Source organism: Python bivittatus, unplaced genomic scaffold (genome assembly GCF_059951505.1).
Source record: "Python bivittatus isolate LINGU-HERP-01145 unplaced genomic scaffold, Pbiv_v1 ctg000370_np1212, whole genome shotgun sequence".
NCBI classification, from domain to species: domain Eukaryota; kingdom Metazoa; phylum Chordata; class Lepidosauria; order Squamata; family Pythonidae; genus Python; species Python bivittatus.
In genome coordinates, this window is record NW_028277062.1 from 3,853,147 (window position 1) to 3,868,150 (window position 15,004).

At 60.2% G+C, this 15,004-nt stretch overlaps 4 protein-coding genes across 6 annotated transcripts; 1 reads left to right on the forward strand and 3 right to left on the reverse strand.

Annotated features, from left to right (window-relative positions):
* Positions 1 to 318: 318 nt before the first annotated feature.
* On the reverse strand, positions 319 to 2,139 carry PSMB6 (proteasome 20S subunit beta 6). Its single transcript, XM_088142172.1, has 6 exons — positions 1,806 to 2,139; positions 1,624 to 1,691; positions 1,411 to 1,542; positions 1,064 to 1,193; positions 660 to 804; positions 319 to 565 (listed from the first exon to the last, which is right to left on the reverse strand). Exons 1-6 carry the CDS (start codon positions 1,899 to 1,901, stop codon positions 438 to 440), a joined length of 699 nt encoding a protein of 232 aa, XP_087998298.1. The 5' UTR covers positions 1,902 to 2,139; the 3' UTR covers positions 319 to 437.
* A 2,256-nt stretch (positions 2,140 to 4,395) lies between these two features.
* GLTPD2 (glycolipid transfer protein domain containing 2) lies at positions 4,396 to 6,878 on the reverse strand. 2 transcript variants are annotated; one of them, XM_025176485.2, is made up of 4 exons: positions 6,659 to 6,878; positions 6,485 to 6,573; positions 5,874 to 6,037; positions 4,396 to 5,186 (listed from the first exon to the last, which is right to left on the reverse strand). In XM_025176485.2, the coding sequence occupies exons 1-4, from the start codon at positions 6,753 to 6,755 to the stop codon at positions 4,658 to 4,660; spliced, it is 879 nt and encodes a 292-aa protein (XP_025032253.1). In that variant the 5' UTR covers positions 6,756 to 6,878; the 3' UTR covers positions 4,396 to 4,657. The 2 variants fall into 2 exon arrangements, with proteins under 2 accessions (XP_025032253.1, XP_015746468.1); XM_015890982.3 differs by having other exon boundaries at positions 6,485 to 6,576.
* A 311-nt stretch (positions 6,879 to 7,189) lies between these two features.
* Positions 7,190 to 12,499, forward strand: VMO1 (vitelline membrane outer layer 1 homolog). Of its 2 annotated transcripts, none has more exons than XM_088142175.1 (5): positions 7,190 to 7,621; positions 10,258 to 10,535; positions 10,968 to 11,089; positions 11,559 to 11,900; positions 12,371 to 12,499. In XM_088142175.1, exons 2-4 carry the CDS (start codon positions 10,371 to 10,373, stop codon positions 11,860 to 11,862), a joined length of 591 nt encoding a protein of 196 aa, XP_087998301.1. In that variant the 5' UTR covers positions 7,190 to 7,621; positions 10,258 to 10,370; the 3' UTR covers positions 11,863 to 11,900; positions 12,371 to 12,499. The 2 variants fall into 2 exon arrangements, with proteins under 2 accessions (XP_087998301.1, XP_087998300.1); XM_088142174.1 differs by having other exon boundaries at positions 12,324 to 12,471.
* Positions 12,500 to 12,598: 99 nt separating this feature from the next.
* On the reverse strand, positions 12,599 to 14,920 carry TM4SF5 (transmembrane 4 L six family member 5). Its single transcript, XM_088142173.1, has 5 exons — positions 14,692 to 14,920; positions 14,035 to 14,115; positions 13,350 to 13,489; positions 12,948 to 13,140; positions 12,599 to 12,738 (listed from the first exon to the last, which is right to left on the reverse strand). The coding sequence occupies exons 1-5, from the start codon at positions 14,863 to 14,865 to the stop codon at positions 12,724 to 12,726; spliced, it is 603 nt and encodes a 200-aa protein (XP_087998299.1). The 5' UTR covers positions 14,866 to 14,920; the 3' UTR covers positions 12,599 to 12,723.
* Between the last annotated feature and the right edge of the window lie 84 nt (positions 14,921 to 15,004).

The window sequence follows — 15,004 nt, forward strand, 5'->3', positions numbered from 1 at the left end:
AGCAGTGTTCACTCAACACCTGCCCCACTCAACCTCAACTTGGCACAGTATCTCAGACTAGAACAACAGAGCCTGGGTTAGAAGACCACCTTAAAATAGGGCTGGCTGCTGGTGGTTTAGGGCATTGTGTGAAAACAGCTACTTTCTTGGTGTTCTGCCATGGAGAATGAAGACTCTTCCCTGCAAAGTCCTCACTGCTAGAACTTCGTAGCCATTCCTGCCGTGGCAGAATGGGAAACGGAAGCTGAAATCTCCCTCTCCTCTCCTCTCCTCCCCCACCCCCACCATGAGGACCCAGAGGAGGCAGCAACCACACGCTCCGGGGATTCTATGCCTTTAATACCCATCAAGCACGGACAAAGACAAAATAAATTCCCATCCCCCAACATGTGCAGGCAGTTCCTGGGGTCGGCAACACCACCTCCCGCTCCCCCATCTCAGACGGAGGAAAACCGGGGTAGATCATTGCCAAGAATGACCTTCCGCTCCACCCCATCCTTTGTGATGGCAGCCAGGCGGATCACGCCCCCGCTCGAGCCGTCGCGATCCATTGCCAGGGAGAGCGCTGCAAGGAGAGAAGGCAGGCAGGAGCAAAGTAAAGTCATCCCTGCCCCAGAAACCAGGGCCCCACTTCGGCCCCGGGGCCAGGGGCTCCTTACCATTGGCTGTGAAAGTCAGGCACTCCTCCTTACTCATCCCAGGCTTGTAAGAAACATCCACAAAACCGTATATGTAGGAGCTGCCGGAGCCCCCAATGGAGAAGGGCTGGCGAACCATCATCCCCCCCATGGGGACAGAATACACCTGGAAGGGGCAGGAGAACGGGGGGGGGGGTGAGAGAGGCAGTGCTGGTTGGTTGCCAGCGAGCGGTTGGCATTATACCGTAAGCACCCACAGGCCAACCCAAGGCAGCATTGGGTTCAGATGAACGCCCGTCCAGCCAGCCAGAACGTCCTGGGGCCAGGCGGAGGGGCGCATCCAGCACGCTGAGTCAGTGGCTGGGCCCCCGCAGGGTTCAGCCCCCTCTGAGGCTGAGCGACAGAGGCGCAGCAGCTGCCCTCACCTGGCCCCCCTTGCGCCTGTCCCAGCCGGCCACGAGGATCCCAGCCGTCAGGTCCTCCCGGTACCGGTAACACATCTCCTTGAAAAGACTGGCCGCTGTGTGCACCAGGGGCTGCTGGTCCAGCTCGATGCTGCGGAGCGAGGCGGGGGGGGGGTCAGAGGCGGGGCCCTGCTTCTGCCCCCCCCTCCTGCCCATTCCCAGAATGCCTTCCCGGGTCGCCCCCTCAACCCAGGCAGAAACGGAACGGTCCCTCTTCAGGCCAGCCACCGCCGGCGGGGAGGGGTCCCGGGCGCCAGGAGCGGGCAGGCTGGACCCGCCCGCCGCGGAGGCCCCGGCGGCCGCCCTACCTGTGGAAGCCCAGCTGGTAGGCGACGGCGTCGGCGATGGCCTGGGTGTCGGCGGCGGAGCCGGAGCGGCAGCAGAAGATGCGGTCGTGGATCTGGGTCAGCTTGTCCGTGACGCGGTTGGCGACGTAGGACCTGCGAGCGGCACAGCCGTCATCCCCCGCCCGCCCGCCCGCCCGCCCGCCCCGGCCCCCCTGGCCCCCGCCGGCCACTCACCCCGTGGTGGTGCGGGAGTCCGCCCCGATGACCACGCCGCCCTCGAACTCCACGGCCATGATGGTCGTCTGCGGGCGCACGAGGGAGAAGGAGCGTCAGCGAGCCCGCAGCGGGGGGCGAAGAGCCGCCGCCGCCGCCCTCACCCCGGGCAGAGACACCCCCCCGCCGCCGGCCGCCCTCACCCCGGTGCTCTCCGCCTGGTGGGTCCAGTCCGGGCAGCCGCCCGCCAGACCGAGGCTCGGACCCGCCGGCGCAGCCACAGTCATTGCCGCCGCCATCTTCGCCTCAAACGCGACGCTGCCGCGAAAACGCCGACGCGCCGGCGCCGCGCTTTACGGCACCCGCCTCAGAGGGGGTGGCGCAGGGGCCGCGCCGGCGCAGTTCGGGCGAGGGGGTGGGGGGTTGCTAGCCGGGCTCCCGCCTGGCCGCCTCCCGATCGCCCTTCCGCGCAGGGTCCCCGGGGCGCCCTGGAGCGGCGCGTTCTCCCCCGGCTCTCGGCACTTCCGGCGGCTTCTTGGGTGGCGGCAGCGGAAGCGCGTCATCCAGCAGCGCCGCCGGCCGGCGCGCAGCAGCTCCGCGAGGGAGCCCGGCCGCGTGTGGGCGCCGCGGGGTCTCTGGCCTAGTGTCTGGAGGGTGCTGCCGCGCGAGGATTGGCCGCTGATGGTGAACGTGTCGTCCGGCATTAACAGCTCCCCGCAAAGCCCGCCCGGCCCCATCGCTGGGAGGGGAAGGCGCTGATTTTGGGGGACTTGGGAGCAAGCTGTTTACGTCTCTAGACAAACCAGGATTAGCCGCCACGGAATCCGCAAATGCTAGACTCACAGAATCCCCGGGCGGGAAGGGACCGTGGAGGTCACCTAGTCCAACCCCCTGCCCGGGGCAGGAAGCCTCAGACCCTGCCAGACAAAGGGCCGTCCGACCTTGGCCTGAAGACCTCCAGCGATGGAGCCACGCAGCCCCGGGAGGGAGGGAGGCTCTTCCGCTGCTTCAGCGCGCTCGTGGCCAGGAAACTCCTCCTCATTTCGAGGGTGGACCCCCCCCAAAAACGTCCACTCCTTGGTTCTTGCCCCGCCCCCGGGCCCTTTGGAGAACTAATCCCCCCCTCCTCCCTGGGGCAGCCCTTCGAGGCTTGGAAGACGGCGCTCGTGTTCCTTCTCCTCTTTAGGCCAAAAGCATCCAGGTCCTTTATCCGGACTTTGCAGGACTCAGCCTCCGAGCCCATCCCCGTCCCGGTCGCTCCTCTTGCCCTCTCTCCAGGTCCTCAGCGTCCTTCTTGCGTTGAGGTGACCAGAACCGGACCTGAAGGGCATTATTTTGATACACAATTTTATATTCTATATATATACAATTTTATATTTTATATATACACAATTTTATATATGCTTCACATAATGTTTAACCATACCTGTAACAGTGCACTCTATTTTATTTCTAAAGGGTTAACTTGCTTTTGCTTTGTAAAGAGCACTGGTTTCTTCTTCCCCCCCCCTTATCTCTTTGCTGAATGCCCGATTGTCTTTGAAGAAACAATTAGATGAATACAAGTTGTTTGTTTTACCAAGCTTTTGCAACAGTCGTGGGGCCCTGCATTCCAGAGAAAAGATAAGAAAAATCTTGTATGCCATTCTCTTGGTAACCAGAAGAATAAGTTACATTTCAGTTTACCATCCTAAGAACCACCTTTCACTTGCTCAGACCGTCCCAAAAATCCCTTGTATGGGTGTGAGGGGATGTACTATCTGATTACAGATTTACATGTCTATAAAGTCTCTGATGTTTGTGTTGTAAGGTGTGATTTCATCAACCTCTCTTGTGAATGTGTTGATTGGGGTCACCCAGCTGTGTCTTGATCAAAATACATCTGTTATCTTAAAGAAGCCTCGTCTCAAGTCTTTTTATTTGGCTTTATTGAGACTTGGGAAATAAAAGGTGCCATACAGACCCATCACGCCAGGCCTGGTTCATGCACAGAAACACAGATTGGTCTGGTGTGTTGTGCAAATGGCGCCGGGCAATTCTTTGAGTGAGTTGTGGGTTGCATTATTACTGCTTTGCACAGAATCGTAGAATTGTGGAGCTGAAAGGATCCATGAGGATCACCTGGTTCAACTCTCTGCCCTGTGCAGGAAGTTCGATCAAACCATGAGAGGTGGCTCTCCAGCTTCTTAAAAGCCTCCAGCGAGGAGAACCCACAGTCTCCATAGGTTGACTTTTCCACTGTGGTGCAGATCTTGCACGCTAGGTCAACATTTGCTTAGCCGTGTTGATTGTGTAACATTAAAACTGGCTGGATTCATTCCTCCATTAAGCCAAAAGCCTGCAGAAACCTGAATATGGGGTGAAGCCTGCCTCCATCTTCCCAAGGCTCTCCTTGCCCCAGGCCTCCCAGCCGCTAAGTTGCACTTTGAAAAGTAGAGGCTGCAAGAACTAGGTGCTCCAGCAACCAGCCAGACACCGGAGGAAACTTGACTTGCAGCAGCCCTGCCAAGCATTAAGACGCAGAGGGGCTGCAGAGCAGCGGGGTGTCCCCAAAAAAAGACTCAACGTGGAGCCCCTGCAGCCTGGTGTTTCCCAGTCTCAGGGTAGAGGGGGCAGGCCATGTGTGGGTGCAGACCAACCCAGAAGGGGTCTTCCAGAGAGGGGCTCACCAGCCCACCCTTGGGGGCAGGGGATGAGAAGCAGTAGTGCTTGCTGTGCAGTTGGACAAAGGCCAGAAGCGGGACCAGCAGAGGGCAGTCATGATGCATGTTTAAGGCTTGGTTCCGGGGTGGGTAAATTCTCCCAAGAGCATTTTATTGATTAAAGGGCTGGAACGCAGCCAGGTCTCCCTCCCCTCAGAACAACATCCCTGCTGTCTTCCAGGGGGTATTCCTCCAGGACTTCAAGGTGGGTTGCTGTCTGGGTTGTCCGTGGGGCAGGAACAGTCCTCTTGAACTGCTTCCTGCCAGGGAGAGCAGATCTCTGGCCCGGAATCGGTCCTTCGCAGTGAAATCCAGCCTCTGCTCGGAGGCGGGGCTGGGGGGGTTCTGAGGCATTAGGGCAGCTCCAGCATCCCGTGGGCAGAGTAGACATCTTGTGTGACGTTGTAGACTCGGCCCAGGCTCTCTACCGTGGTCAGGACAATGGCCTGAGCTGCCTGCTTCTCCTGCCTGGTGAAGATGATACGGTAGAGCTCCTGGCGGGAAGGCATGGCCAAGAAGGCCAAGGCAGCTGCATGTTGCACCCACCAGCTGTGGTATGGGGCCAGTGCCTCCCGGTAGGTATCCAGACACATCTGATAAGGTTTGTCGTCCTTCTGGCTGGTCCCCAGTTTGTGCAGGAAAAGTTCCAGCCACTTCAAGGCACGATGAAGGCGCAGCAGTGTCCGGCAGCCGGAGGGAGGCTGCGTGGCAGGCAGGGTCTGGAAGCCCACCAAGCCAGAGGCCAGCTCAAAGTTCACCATGGACTGCACCGTGCGGTAGTGGAGGCCATGGTGCCCATCCTGATGCTGTTGCATAATGGTGATCTTAGACTGAGTTTCCTGAGAAATTAGGCCAAAGGCGGTCCCCAACGCGTCCATAAACCTGTAAAGAGCAGCATTTGTTCCAGCCACTGGCTACCCTCTGGGCCAGCCTCCCAAGCTAGGGCCTCTGGTGCCCGGAGACCACCTCCCAAAGTTCCAGATCTTGCAGAGAGGATTCCTAGGGGCCCGCAGTTCTTAGCCTAGATGGCAGCGGGGCTACTGAGACACCAGTGGGCTTCCTTGGCAGCTAGTTGGCCACTGGGAGAACAGACTGCTGGCCAACTAGCTGCCCAAGATGGGCCAGGGATCCAATCCAGCAGGGCACTGCTTATGAACACACCTGGAGGGAGATGTGCTGGGGAGGGCTGGTCTAGAAAGCACTGAGATGGCCCCCTTCTCTTTCTAAAAGGAGACTACAAGCATAAATGCCAAAGTTGGCACAGGGAGCACATCCACAGTGGTCTATTTCACAGCCACCTTTGGGTCACTGAGGATCTCTGTTGCCTCTGTAAAGGACCCAAACAGCCAGCACAGCTTCTGCAAGAAATGGGAGGTGCCCTCAGGCAGAGGAGTCCCTCAGGGTGGGGCAGTGGGCAGAAATGGAGCAGATGCTGCTGGCCTTGGCGCTTTCTTAGGGCTCTTTCTCCAATTCCCTGTTGTCTTTTGGGAGATCTACTGGCCCAGATCTCCCAGGCACATGCGGTACTGTGTGAGAGAGAAAGCCAAGCTCCCCTTCGCCCTTACTCACTTGGTCAGCTGTCTCCAGCCGTGGAGGTATTCCCGGAGGAGGATTTCGCCCCTGGGGGTGAGGCTGTCTTTGAAAGCCCTTTGCACGTGCCTGATGTTAAACTCTTCGCCCCAGAGAGGGAGGGGTGTCTTCAGGGTCATGGTGGGGGCAGACACAGGGACATGCTACAGGCAAGACAAACAAGGAAGTCCTGGGGCGGAAGGGGCGGTGAATGGGGAGTGAAATAATTAAGGCAACCCCCTTGGGTTTCCTTGTCACTCTCCCCCTCTTCATTCAGTTTTGAGTTCCATTCCACCCCCCCTTACCGATTGGGAAATCACGGTTCTGGGGGTGGAGCCATTTTACGTTCCACGTGGCCAAAACCAACCCCTGCATCAAGGGCCCCTTCAGACTTCTGTCCGCCTGTCCTAACTTGCCATCGCCTTGACTCCAACCTCGGTGGGATTCAAACTGGGGGCCTCCTGGCTTCCCTGCCAACCCCACCCCCACTATTGGGCTCTGGTGGTTCTTAAGCTGCAGCAAGACCCCAGAGAGAGTTTCATCAAAACAGCTGGCAAGGTCCAACCTGGCAATGTATATGGTGAGCCAACCAGGCTTGCTCTTCCTCTCACCTCCTCTTTTTCCTCCTCCTCCTCGGGCAGCGTCTCCCCAAGCCAAGGGCACGAATGCCCTCCCCAGACACAGGCAGAGAGGGACAGCTCTGCTGCAGGACAGGAAGCAAAGTGTGGGTGAGCTGCAGCCTGGGCACGTCCCCCTGGCCCGCCGTCCCCAAGGTCCTGACTTACGGAGGTGCCAGCTAGAGAGGTAGAGCAGGAAGAGGAAGATCCCCAGGAGGAGGAGCAGGTGGCAGGGGCGCAGGGGAGCCCAAGTGGGAGCCCCCATTTCCAGAGCTGGCGCTTTGCTCGCAGCCAGGCCTGGCGCTGCCTTTGCACCCTGCCCTCCGGACTCTCTTCCGGGGACGTGATAAGGATGATCACGTCAGGCTGGGGGAGGGAGAGCCGAGCTGCGCAGCCCTAAGGGGGGCCCTCCAGCAGGGGTCTTAGAGTGGGCTTCTTTGGCCCTGTCCGGAACGGGGGGAGAGTGGGCCGGCTAGCGTTCAGGCAGAGAGAGGGGCTGTGAGAAGGCCGGGGCAGCCCAGGGAAGCCAGTCTGCCCTTTCCCTGGTTCGAGGGCACGAGGGATCATTTCTGCTCATGGCTGACCCTCAGGAGGGAGGTGTTGGAAGGGGAACCCAGGCGGGCGGGAAGGCTGCAAACACGTCCCTGTGGGAAAGGTTGCTGCTTGGGACTTCTGGGTTTGGGGGAAAGGGGTCCAGTAAAAGACTCACCTCCAGCGGGGGGCAGGGGGGGCTTTGCTGGGCATATGCCAGCCTGTGCAGGCCTCCACTCCCCCCCGCCTGTGCAACCTTTTTGAACCCCTCTGTGAGAGCAGGGCTGAAAAGCGTGGGCTCCAGTGTTCCTTGTCTGGCTTCCAGATCTTCCAGGCGTGACCCCTCCACCCTTTTTGCCTGCCCGGCTGATTGGGCTTGGCAGGAGAATGCATCCGGCGGACCTCAGAAGTGGGCACTTTGACAGCCACTGCCCCGCTCTGGAACCAGAACTGCTGCTGGCGCTTCCCCCTCTTGGTCTTTGGGAGAGCCGTGCCCCGGCTCCTCTATCCAGTGCCCAAGGAGGACACACTGCCGTCTGAGAGTTGAATCTGCCCGACGCATCTGCAGGGTCTTGATTCTGTATTTGGTTTATTTCAGAGGTAGGTTCCTTTTTTTATTTTTTGGGTGGGAGGGTTGCTGAGTGATATTTCTGATTTTTAGCCGCCCAGAGTGTTTCAGAAATAAAGCAAATGAATACGTTTGTGCCTAAAACTCCTGCATCTTCCCCCTGCCAGACAGCTCCTTGACACTGAGGTGGCTCTTGATCTGGCACCCCTTTGTTAGTGGGAGCAAAAACAGGTGGAGAAGGGGCAGCTCCAGAAACCCCCAGCGGATGAGGCCAACTTCTTCTCTGGGAGGGTCTTTCAGGGCAACATGGGGAGGTTAAGCTTGCGGGGCAGTTGTCCCCATACCACCAAATCCGTGGCTGGGGAGCCCAATGGAGGGAGGGCATCCGGGTGCCTGCCCCACTTGTGGGCCTTGTCCCGGAGGCCTGGGGAGGAACAGGAGGCCAGGCCAGGCCAGGCCAGGCCGAGGGCCTCGCACGAAAGTGAGCATCTTCAGGGCTTTCCAGCTGCGCCGGGGGGCTGCCAGTTCCCCAGAAGAGGGTCTGGAGGGCCTGGGCTTCATCCTGGCTCCGGCATGTCTCCCAGGCGATGGAGGCAATGTGATGGGGGCTGCCAGGGGCCAGGAAGGAGCACCCAACCCTGGGGAGCAGAGGAGAGAGGAACAGGCGCCTCAGGAGCAGGTCACCAGGGCCTGCCTGGGGCCGCAGAGCAGGCGCAGAGGTCAGGGGAGGGGAAGGCCTCGGCCAGACCTGAGACAAGGGCGAGCAGCCGATGGCCACGTTTGCTGACGGGCACAAAATAGGACCAGGATCAGGCAAGGCGCTTGCAGACAGGGAAGTGGCAACCGCAGTTCAGCGTCAGCAGTGCCGAGGGAGCAGATGGGCCCCAGAAACCCAAACTGACTCTGACGCTGACGCAGGCAGGGCTGGGGGGCCCTGCTGAATAACGTAAGGAAACCGTCAAGCCAGGCAGCCTTGGCAGTGAAATCAGGAATTGGAAATAAAACTGCTCATTTACCCTGCTCATCTGTGTAATCTGTGATGCAACCAGTCTCGAAATATCGTACGGAGTTCCTACTGAGCATGGCCCTGCCCCACTGCCCTCTGAAAGAGCCCTGGAACAGTTCCAGGCTCCAAGGCCACCTTTGTGCCAGGGATGAATGAATAAAAGCCAGGGCAGGACAGGGCATCAGACCTTTCAAAGCACAGGCTTCAGAGGCGGGCATGCCCTCGGAGCCCCGCCCCAGGAAGGAGAAGGATGGGCTGGCAGTGCATCTCTGCTGGGGGGAGAATAATATGTGCTTCCCCATCTCAGTGGACTGAAATCCAAGCCCCCCCCCTCAAGAAACTCCTACTTGACAGTGCAGTCAGGACTTGGCAAGCCCCCCGATGGTGATGCCATGCCACAAGGGTCCCCGTGCCTTCTGCCTTGATGGAGCTTCCCGAACAAGAGTGGCAAGGAATCTACTGAGGTCCCCATCCTGAGATCTCGCTGCAGCTCCTTTCCCACCAGTCTCTCTTGGACCCAGAGACCCAGGAAGGGTTCAGGGCACTGGCAAGTCCCTGACGCAGACGGTGCAGCTGCTCGCCACCTTCCTGCCTCCAGGGCCTCCAGGCTTACACTGAGAAGCAGGCCAGGAGGGCCCCAAGGGTCTCTCTGCTGCTCCGTGTGCTCAGAGACGTTGGGAAGCCGGTGGGGCCTGGTGTGGAGGGCTGACCTTCTGTCCTAACCGAGCCTCAGGCTGGGAGAAGCAGCTGGAAGCCCCACTGAGGTCCCAGCTTCTCTGAATCAGCTTTGCCAGTCAGGCTGAGCCACGAAGGAGCCAGGCCCATGTTAGCTGGCAGCGGAGTCTCCTCCGTCAGCAAGAGCCGTGAGCAAGAGATGCCCCAGAGAAGAGGAGGAGGCAGTCTTTGCGGCGAAATATTGGACCCTCCTTAGCAGGGGAAGGGAGGGGAGGCCCTGAGGCAGAAGCCCAGCTCTTGGGCAACTGCTTATGACTGCCCCCCCACTTCTTTAAATAGCCACCATAAACATCATCCCTATCTCATAGAGATCTTGGCCCGATCCAGCCCAGCGCAGGTTTTTGGCCTCAGCTACTCACAGGTTGTAGGATAAAACGAGAGGGACAATATTAAACTCCCCCACCAGCCAATCCATTCACTACCCTGTGTTTTTACGGAATTACTCTAAAAACGTCCAAACCAGCAGCTGTCATCTGATCTGATGATAGCCGTTCTGCAGGTGTTCTCCTGAGCACCACCTTTTCGGATCCTGATTAGTGTTAAGGGAGGGTTCCAACTCCCAGCGTTGGCAGAGAGGAAGGAAGAAAAGCCCTCCCCGCCACGTTTTCTGTTTTCTGCCCAGGCGAGGGCCCAAATACCTCCATTTGGTCCCTCCCTCCTGAGCTGGGAGGGCCCCCTGGAGCCCCCAGCCCATCGCAAGGCCCTTGGCTGCCCCTTTCGGACCTGCCCGTCCAGGAAGGAGAGATGGCATGGCCAGGAAAGGCAGAGGGCGTGGTGCCCCTGTTCCCAGGGCCCAGAAGGAGCGCCAGGTGGTCTGCTGCCAAGTGGGCCTTTGTCTCCTTCCTGGAAGATTCAGGACTCAGGGTTGGGTTTCTGCACCTGTTTTGTGCTGGTCTAATCCTAACTGGTTGAACCTGTCTCCACCAGGGGCACAGGTGGGATCCCAGGAGGTCATTTGATCCTGGCCCTCCAACCAAGCCTTTTGGCAAGAGGGTATATAACCAGAGGGAGCCACCTCCAGCCGGACACAGCTGGAGACCATGGCAGCCCTGAGGCTTTGGCTGTTCGCTGCAGCCCTGGCAGAAGCAGGCAGTGCCCCGGAAACCTGGCCTGTCATTGGGGTGTCCAATGGCGGTCCTTGGGGCCCCTGGACCTGGCAGGAGATGTGCCCCAAAGAGACGTACGCCACAGGAGTCAGCCTCAAGGTAATCTCCCCTCCCCTCCCCCTTCTGCCCGCCCTCCACCCGTGGCCCTGGATTCAGGTGGGGGGCAGCCCCGGGTCCCACTTGAAGAGACGGTTGCTGGGACAGGTGAGCCCGGGGAAGGAGCACGGAGGGTGTGCAAGGGGTGTCCTTCCATGGAATGCAGACTGACCAGGCCAGCTGAGGGAGAATGTGGGGAGGAATAAATGAATGCCTCTGGACACGTGCAGAGCAATTTCTTGATTTTTTTCCCAACCCTCAAATTAGTAGCCCCCTCCCCCATTTTCCTTCACTGTGAGCAGCTTCTGTTCTGCTCTGCCCCGCCCACGGCCCCCGCTCGCCTGGCCACCCGCCTCCACTCCCCAAATGGTCACTCCCTGGAAGCCGCCTGGCCAGAGGGGAACGTCCTTCTCCCCATCTTTCTTGCTGCCTCAGGTGGAGCCCTATCAAGGGCAGACCAAAGACGACACGGCCCTGAATGGCATCCGACTGTATTGCACGCATGGCAGCCACGGTGAGAAGTCTGAGGCTGAAACGGTGGAGTCGCAGAGCAATGTGTGAGTCAGAGCCTGGCTTGGTGGCCGCCAGCAGCGCTGCGCCCCCCTGGGGCCATCCAACGCCCTCCTCCTCCTCCATCCTCGGCCCCAATCCAGCCCAGTCGCATGTAGAGAGGAATGTTGCCTCCATGCCAGCTCTGGCTGCATTGTTCTGGCCCTGGCTTTTATCAGAATGGGGTCACAAGCAGGTATTTCTCTGCATTCGAAAAAGGCGCCTCCAGTGCAATGCCATGCCATGCCATGGGTACAGATCCGGAATGCACAAGCAAGGCCCTCCTGGGACCTTGGAGGGTAAGAACGGCTTCAGTCAAAAGCTTCCTCTCCCCAGCTAACAGCCAGAACCCGAAACCCAAAGGAGTGCCTTACTGCATTCAAGAGGTGGGAAGAGGAGAGGCCCTAAGTGGCTACTTAAGGGGAGGGGGCTGCCAGCGTCTTAATCAAACTCCTTCTTGTCTCTGCCTCCCTTCAGGTGGGGCCAATGGACCGACCCCCTCTGGTGCCCCCAGGGCAGCTATCTGACCGGCTTCTCTTTGCGGGTGGAGCAGGTCCAGCGTGGCATCCAGGATTACATGGGAGCCACCAACGTCCGCTTTATCTGCTCAGATGGGAAGATCTTGGAGGGTCACGGCCTGCCCTGGGGGGAGTATGGGCCCTGGAGTCCCTTCTGTAAGAAAGGCCTGTGTGGGATCCAGACCAAACAGGAGTCCATACGCGGGGTCCTGATAGACGATTCTGCCCTCAACGATGTCCGGTTCCTTTGCTGCAGACAGTGAATGGATGGGGACCTCAGGCCAGATCCCTGGGCAACTGAGTGAGTGATCAGAGTGATCGGGCACAAGCACAGAAACCCTGCTCTTTCCACTCTGTTTTAAGAGGACAGGATCCAAAGAGCTGTGCCCCACTGGCTCCAGCCCCTCATCTCTAGGGGCCAACCAGATGTCTCATGGGAAACCTGCAAGAGGCGGGACAGGGCATCCACGGGAATTTCCCCAGCGACCTTGCACGCCGATGGGACTATAGGGCTGGCCCACAAACAGCCCTGGGTGGTCTCCTCTCCCCCCTCCCCTTTCCCCGCTGTCCACGCAGCCGCCATCAGTGGCAGAGAGAGTTCCACCGCCAGCAGCCCTTCCCCTTCCCCCCTCACAGACTCCCAATGCCCTGGGGAGAGTGGTGGCACCTCTTTTGGATCCTCCCCCACCCCCCTTACTAAGCTGGACTCCTTTCTCTGCCACAGTCACTCTGGCCTGGATCGACCAGTGGGTCCTTTTCTGCCCTCCCCAGGCCAGAACAGCCTTCGGAGGAGGCAGGTGCCCACAGCTCTTCCTTCCAGCCGCGCCCACTGGTCAGTCAGCCCCTGCGAGGAAGAGGCTCTCCGCTTGGCTCCCTCCCTGGCTCCGGTCAGCAAGAGAGAGCCTCTGTGTGGCACCCGGCCTTTTCTCCCTGGGACACACTCAGTCGCCCGTCCCAGCGCCCAGCTTCCCCCAAGACCTCCCTCGGCGAGAACGGATGTTGCAGCAGAGAGAGCTGTTTATTTCCGGATCTTCCAATAAACCAGCAAGATTGCACTCCCTCCGGCTGAGAGGCTTGGGGAGGGAGGCAAGCGGGTGCAAGAACTCTGGCCGGTCTTTGCGGTCTCACAAGCCTTCCCCCTGCCAGAGAAATCGAAAGGGCAGCGCCCGTCACAGGGTTGCAGAGGAGGGTCGAAACTCTGCTCTGCTGAGCAGTGCTCGGCCTGCCTCCGGGAGGCTCGCAAACACCTCTGTGGAGTGTCAGGAAGCGGTGGGGGCTTCGCTTCCCCAACCCCTGGGGCCATTGGCTCCCCTTCCTCCCTGGTCCCGGGTCCCGCGGGGCAACTTACGGCACGATCAGTGGCCTTGCGGCAGTCGCCACACAGGGTCCCCAGGAGGCCGTTCACCACTTGCACGCCGCACAGCACCACCTCCAGCAGACCCAGGCCCAGCAGGATGGAGAACAGGACTATGTGCCAGAGGACTATGGAGGGTGGGTTTATGCACATGTCCCACAGCATCTTGTTTTGCAGATAGTTCTCACTGCGGAGGGGGGCGGGAGGCGGAGGTCAGGAGAGCCCAGATCTGGAGGGTGGGCCCAGAGAAGTTGCCCTGCTCCTGGGGGACAGACTGGCCCATGGCTCTGCTGCCTGGCGGAAAGCATGTCCCTGCCAGCCATGGGAGGAGTGGGAGGGGAGGGGCTTTCTGTTCTGGGGGAAGCCCTAGGGCCACCCCCTCCCTGCTCAGCTCACCTGAGATTTTTGAAAGGAGATTCCCACTTCTTGGAAGTTGTTTCACACCAGGGCCCATCAGCCAGTGCTGTGGAGGACACCACCACGCAGTAGATGGCCCCAAGACCCCCAAAAATAGAGCAGAAGACAGAGCGCAGCATCTGCCGTGGGACAGGGAAAGGGGTGGGGGAGGGCTTGTCCCCTCTGGCTCCTCGCACACAGACACACACACCCTCCCTGGCAGCACAGATTCCTCAGCCAAAGGGTGCAAGCTGAAACACAGAGGCCAGGTTCACACAACCTGCCACACGCATCAGTGTCGTACGGCCACCTGGCTATCGGCCTGACACCTTTTGTTTGCTGGTTTGGGACAACCCAGGTGTGTGCCGCATGCATCCAGCCTGAGAGCCCTCTTGGCCCTCGAAGGCCACGGCACAGAAGAGGTGGGTTTCTGGGCTGATTCCCGACAGTGGGCCTGAGTGGTGCCCGCATTCTCACAAACGATGATGTCCGCACCAGCAAACCATCTTCCGGGTGAGCCGAGGCTCGGTTGGGCCAACAGCTGGACCTCGAACACTCACCCCGACCCGCGTTAGGCCAACAGGTTTAAGCGCGAACTCCCCGCGGCCAGGCCCACTTTGCGGGCTCAGCGTCATGGGAATCCAGAGAACTGGGTTTCCGGGGAACACGCGTCGCATCCACCTACCCGGCAGCGATTCCCGCAGCACCCGTAGCCGCAGCAGCCCTTCCCGCCGGCCCTCACGGCGGAGCAGCCGGTGCAGAGGACCTGCGGAGAGACGAAAGCGGCCGGCTCGGAGGCGCCCCGCTGCTCCGGACGCCGCCCTCGGGGAGGAAGGGGAAGCCCGGGCGAGGCAGACCCGGGGCTCGGCGCTCCCCGCTCCCCCCCCCCCCGTGTCTGTCACTGCCTGGCACTCAGGGCAGAGCCGAGCGTCGGGCAGGGAGGGGCTCAAAGTCCAGAAGGAGCGGGCGCTGAGCATTGCGGGGAGCAGGCGGGCCCGGCACAGCCCTCCTGGCCGGGGGAGGGGGGGCACAGCTCGCAAAGAGCTGCTTGCAAAGAGGCTGGAGGGCAGCTGGGAGCGGGGGTCTCCCTCCCCCCAAGGCTCCCCCTCCCCTTGCAATCCAGCGGGTGCTCTGCCTGCAGGTGTGAAGAGGTCCTGCCCGCCCCCCCAAGAACGTCAGCCTGGCACACTTTCAGGGGTACCTGCGGACTCCTGGTTTTCCAGGCCAGGTCCAGGCAGCTCAAAAAAGTGAGCCAAGCCTCCTCCTTTGCCCCCGCCCCCACCAGAGGGTCCTGGACGGAAGACCCCTGAAACAGACGCCCTCCCCTATCTGGGCCACTCACCATCAGCCCCCCGCCGGCAAGGCCACCCATGAGCCAGGCCTGCAGCGTGATGTGGTCCGGCGTCCACTGTCTCTCAGCATTGGGGAAGAACAGCAGGATGTTGGCTACCAAGCAGGCCAGGGCAGAGGCCACCAAGGTGAGGCCTACCAGGCGGGAGCACTTCCCCGTGCACATTGTGGAGGGTGTGCAAGCCAAGAGCGCAGAGAGAGAGAGGGTTTGCTCAGATAAGCTGGGCAAAGGGCTCCCTTGGATATGGCACTCCGCCCCCTGGAGTCCCAGCCTCTTCTTCCCCTTCCATGCCAGGTGGCCCCAA

Coding starts and splice junctions, on each gene's coding strand:
- VMO1 (XM_088142175.1), top strand. CDS start 10,371: ATGGCAGCCCTGAGGCTTTGGCTGTTCGCTGCAGCCCTGGCAGAAGCA. Junction 10,536..10,967: donor CCACAGGAGTCAGCCTCAAG/GTAATCTCCCCT, acceptor TTGCTGCCTCAG/GTGGAGCCCTATCAAGGGCA. Junction 11,090..11,558: donor GTGGAGTCGCAGAGCAATGT/GTGAGTCAGAGC, acceptor GCCTCCCTTCAG/GTGGGGCCAATGGACCGACC.
- TM4SF5 (XM_088142173.1), bottom strand. CDS start 14,865: ATGTGCACGGGGAAGTGCTCCCGCCTGGTAGGCCTCACCTTGGTGGCC. Junction 14,116..14,691: donor TTGCCGGCGGGGGGCTGATG/GTGAGTGGCCCA, acceptor GTCTCTCCGCAG/GTCCTCTGCACCGGCTGCTC. Junction 13,490..14,034: donor GCTGCGGGAATCGCTGCCGG/GTAGGTGGATGC, acceptor GTCCCACGGCAG/ATGCTGCGCTCTGTCTTCTG.
- GLTPD2 (XM_015890982.3), bottom strand. CDS start 6,755: ATGGGGGCTCCCACTTGGGCTCCCCTGCGCCCCTGCCACCTGCTCCTC. Junction 6,038..6,484: donor AGGAGGAGGAAAAAGAGGAG/GTGAGAGGAAGA, acceptor TCTTGCCTGTAG/CATGTCCCTGTGTCTGCCCC. Junction 5,187..5,873: donor GGCTGGAGACAGCTGACCAA/GTGAGTAAGGGC, acceptor TGCTCTTTACAG/GTTTATGGACGCGTTGGGGA.
- PSMB6 (XM_088142172.1), bottom strand. CDS start 1,901: ATGGCGGCGGCAATGACTGTGGCTGCGCCGGCGGGTCCGAGCCTCGGT. Junction 1,692..1,805: donor ACCAGGCGGAGAGCACCGGG/GTGAGGGCGGCC, acceptor GTGCGCCCGCAG/ACGACCATCATGGCCGTGGA. Junction 566..659: donor CCTGACTTTCACAGCCAATG/GTAAGGAGCCCC, acceptor CTCTCCTTGCAG/CGCTCTCCCTGGCAATGGAT.